At 39.0% G+C, this 2,423-nt stretch overlaps 1 protein-coding gene across 1 annotated transcript; it reads left to right on the top strand.

The window, feature by feature from the left end:
• Positions 1 to 2,423, top strand: LOC143444957 (alpha-1,3-mannosyl-glycoprotein 4-beta-N-acetylglucosaminyltransferase A-like). Its single transcript, XM_076943748.1, has 7 exons — positions 1 to 24; positions 99 to 287; positions 553 to 732; positions 1,221 to 1,433; positions 1,603 to 1,752; positions 2,172 to 2,287; positions 2,357 to 2,423. Exons 1-7 carry the CDS (start codon positions 1 to 3, stop codon positions 2,421 to 2,423), a joined length of 939 nt encoding a protein of 312 aa, XP_076799863.1.

Raw genomic sequence — 2,423 nt, 5'->3', positions numbered from 1 at the left:
ATGGAGTATGGTCTCCTGACAAACGTTTGTTTTCTTTAAAAACAAATATGTCTCATCCGTTTACGGTTAACAATTTTTTTTGTTGTGCTTTTTTGCAGTCGTTAGAATCAAAGAGCTTCGTTACAAACGTAAAAGATGAACCAATTGTACCCGGTGAAAAAGTCTATTTTCACCCCTTAGATCCGGTATTTCCCCTCTCAGGGGACCTAAAAGCACCCAGCCCAGGCTTTGAGTTGGGTCGGATACCGAAAAACGCCGACGTCGTAATAGGAATACCCACAGTGAAGGTATGTTTATGATGCAAATGTGATTGTTATTGTTATGTCATAAGATGTTTTCATTTCACACAATTTGTACATCAGTTCTAATTATAACCGACCGTGATTGAAATTGGAAACAATCATTCAGTTAAAAAAAAGTGTTACTCACTCCTACGAGCGGTTTGCGCAATACGACCACGATTTGCCGTGTTTTTGCAATTTGTTTGCATTCAAAATCAATACAAACGATTTCAATTTCAATTCAATCTTTGTTGTATTTTCTATCTGGCAGAGGCAGGGAGTATCCTATCTCTCGCAAACAATCGATTCCCTTCTGAAGAATCAGGTTGATCGTTCTGTTGATTCTAGAATCCTTGTTTACGTCGGCGAGACCGACGAAGAGTTTTTACGTGATCTTTCGCACTCATTGCAAAGCAGTTATCGGAAGCACATTGAAGATGGGATATTACAGGTTTCACTTCAGTGTTTATTCCCAAACAAGCCCAATACTTGTATCGATATCAATCGTGAGAACAGCGAAGAGCTTTAATAATTCAGAAGCGGCTGAGAAAGTAAAAAGGAAATTAATTCCCTTTACAGCCGTATCATTACAATTTAATTTTAAAACGTTTTAACGGCCGGGTCAAACGCCCCACAAAGCAAAGTATACGTTTAAAGCATCCAGTTCTTCAACAATAAATTACACAACCACAGGCTAAGTAACTATACATAAGTTTATGAATGAAAACTGAAAGTTTAGAGTTGAATTATTTAGTACTACTTCAGTGACATCACGATTATCGCTCATCCCGAAAGGAAACTATATTTGCTTTTAGACTACGCTGTCAAACTGTATTATTCCTATTTTTGTGAGTTTGTTGAGTAATAGCTGGCCATTTTGATATGTTTGTTTTTAGCGATTGTTTTTACCCCCGCCAATCTCACAAATTTCTCTTGCAGCTAATTAGTCCACCTAAAAGTTACTACCCCTCATGGGAAAAAGTGCTTCAGTCCAGTTTTAACGACGCGCTGGAGCGAGTGAAGTGGAGATCGAAACAGAATCTGGATCAAATCTTCCTCATGATGTACATCTATAACCTTTCACCTAAATATTACCTCATGATGGAAGATGACGTCATAGCCAGCCATGGGTACATCGGAGCGATAATGAAGGTGACGTAATAGTTGCTGCGTTGTGGGTGACGGTAGGATAATAAGACCCCCAATTTGGTTTTTAAAGGTCACTTCTGCTTTCTAATTAAGTCTTCGTCATTTTAAGAAAAGTTAACTATACCTTATGCTCAATGTGTGCCATGGGTTGAATAATATGATTTCTATGCAGGAGGCTAACCGAAGATCGATGGAAAATTACTTTTATATTTCTTTTTGTAATTTGGGAGCGATTGGAAAACTTTTCCGCGCCGAAACTCTTCCATCATATGCTTCGTTCATCCACACGTTCTGGAATAAAAAACCGCTCGACTGGCTGCAGGTATGTTGGCAGCTTACACGAATGAAAAGATTCTTTGTTGAGCATTTTTGTTTTTCCGCCGTATACGCTTCGAGCATAACGACTTTTGCTGAGTAGGCCTAGGCCGAGCCAATGTGTCCAAAAAAAACTACCGAAATTCGTCAAGTGTTATGTGGTTATTCGGAATTTAACGTACACCCTATAAGGTGTCAGCTATATAGTTTTTCTATGTTAACCTATAACCTTTCTGCAATTATTTTTTTAAGCTGTGCTTCGATTTGTTAAGTTTCAAACATTTGATGGGATGAAAAAGCAATTTAGAAACGACAGCATGTGTTTTCCTTTGGTGTGCTCATACCTTACGATCCATTCATGGACTGGTTGATGGGGGTTTTGTTATTGCCTGCACCTTATTGAACCTTTATCGTTCATTTTTCCAGCTGGACTACGTTGCGTCAGCGGTCTGCAGCTATGACGAGAACGCCCAACAATGCAATAAAAGGAGAGAGCTAAAAATGCCTCCTCACAAACCGTCGCTGTTTCAACACATTGGAAGGTACATTGCTTTGCTGCTAAAGTTTTTCTGAAAAATCGAATCCATCTTCGACTTCATCTTTTCTTTCAGTGTTTCGTCATTGCAAGGAAAGACGCAAAATCTCAAGGACAATTCATTCAAAAGCGACGCCATCTGA

This window comes from Clavelina lepadiformis, chromosome 2 (genome assembly GCF_947623445.1).
Source record: "Clavelina lepadiformis chromosome 2, kaClaLepa1.1, whole genome shotgun sequence".
Taxonomy (NCBI): domain Eukaryota; kingdom Metazoa; phylum Chordata; class Ascidiacea; order Aplousobranchia; family Clavelinidae; genus Clavelina; species Clavelina lepadiformis.
This window is presented reverse-complemented; position numbering and strand designations above follow the sequence as displayed.

Coding starts and splice junctions, on each gene's coding strand:
- LOC143444957 (XM_076943748.1), top strand. CDS start 1: ATGGAGTATGGTCTCCTGACAAAC. Junction 733..1,220: donor TTGAAGATGGGATATTACAG/GTTTCACTTCAG, acceptor TTTCTCTTGCAG/CTAATTAGTCCACCTAAAAG. Junction 2,288..2,356: donor CTGTTTCAACACATTGGAAG/GTACATTGCTTT, acceptor CTTTTCTTTCAG/TGTTTCGTCATTGCAAGGAA.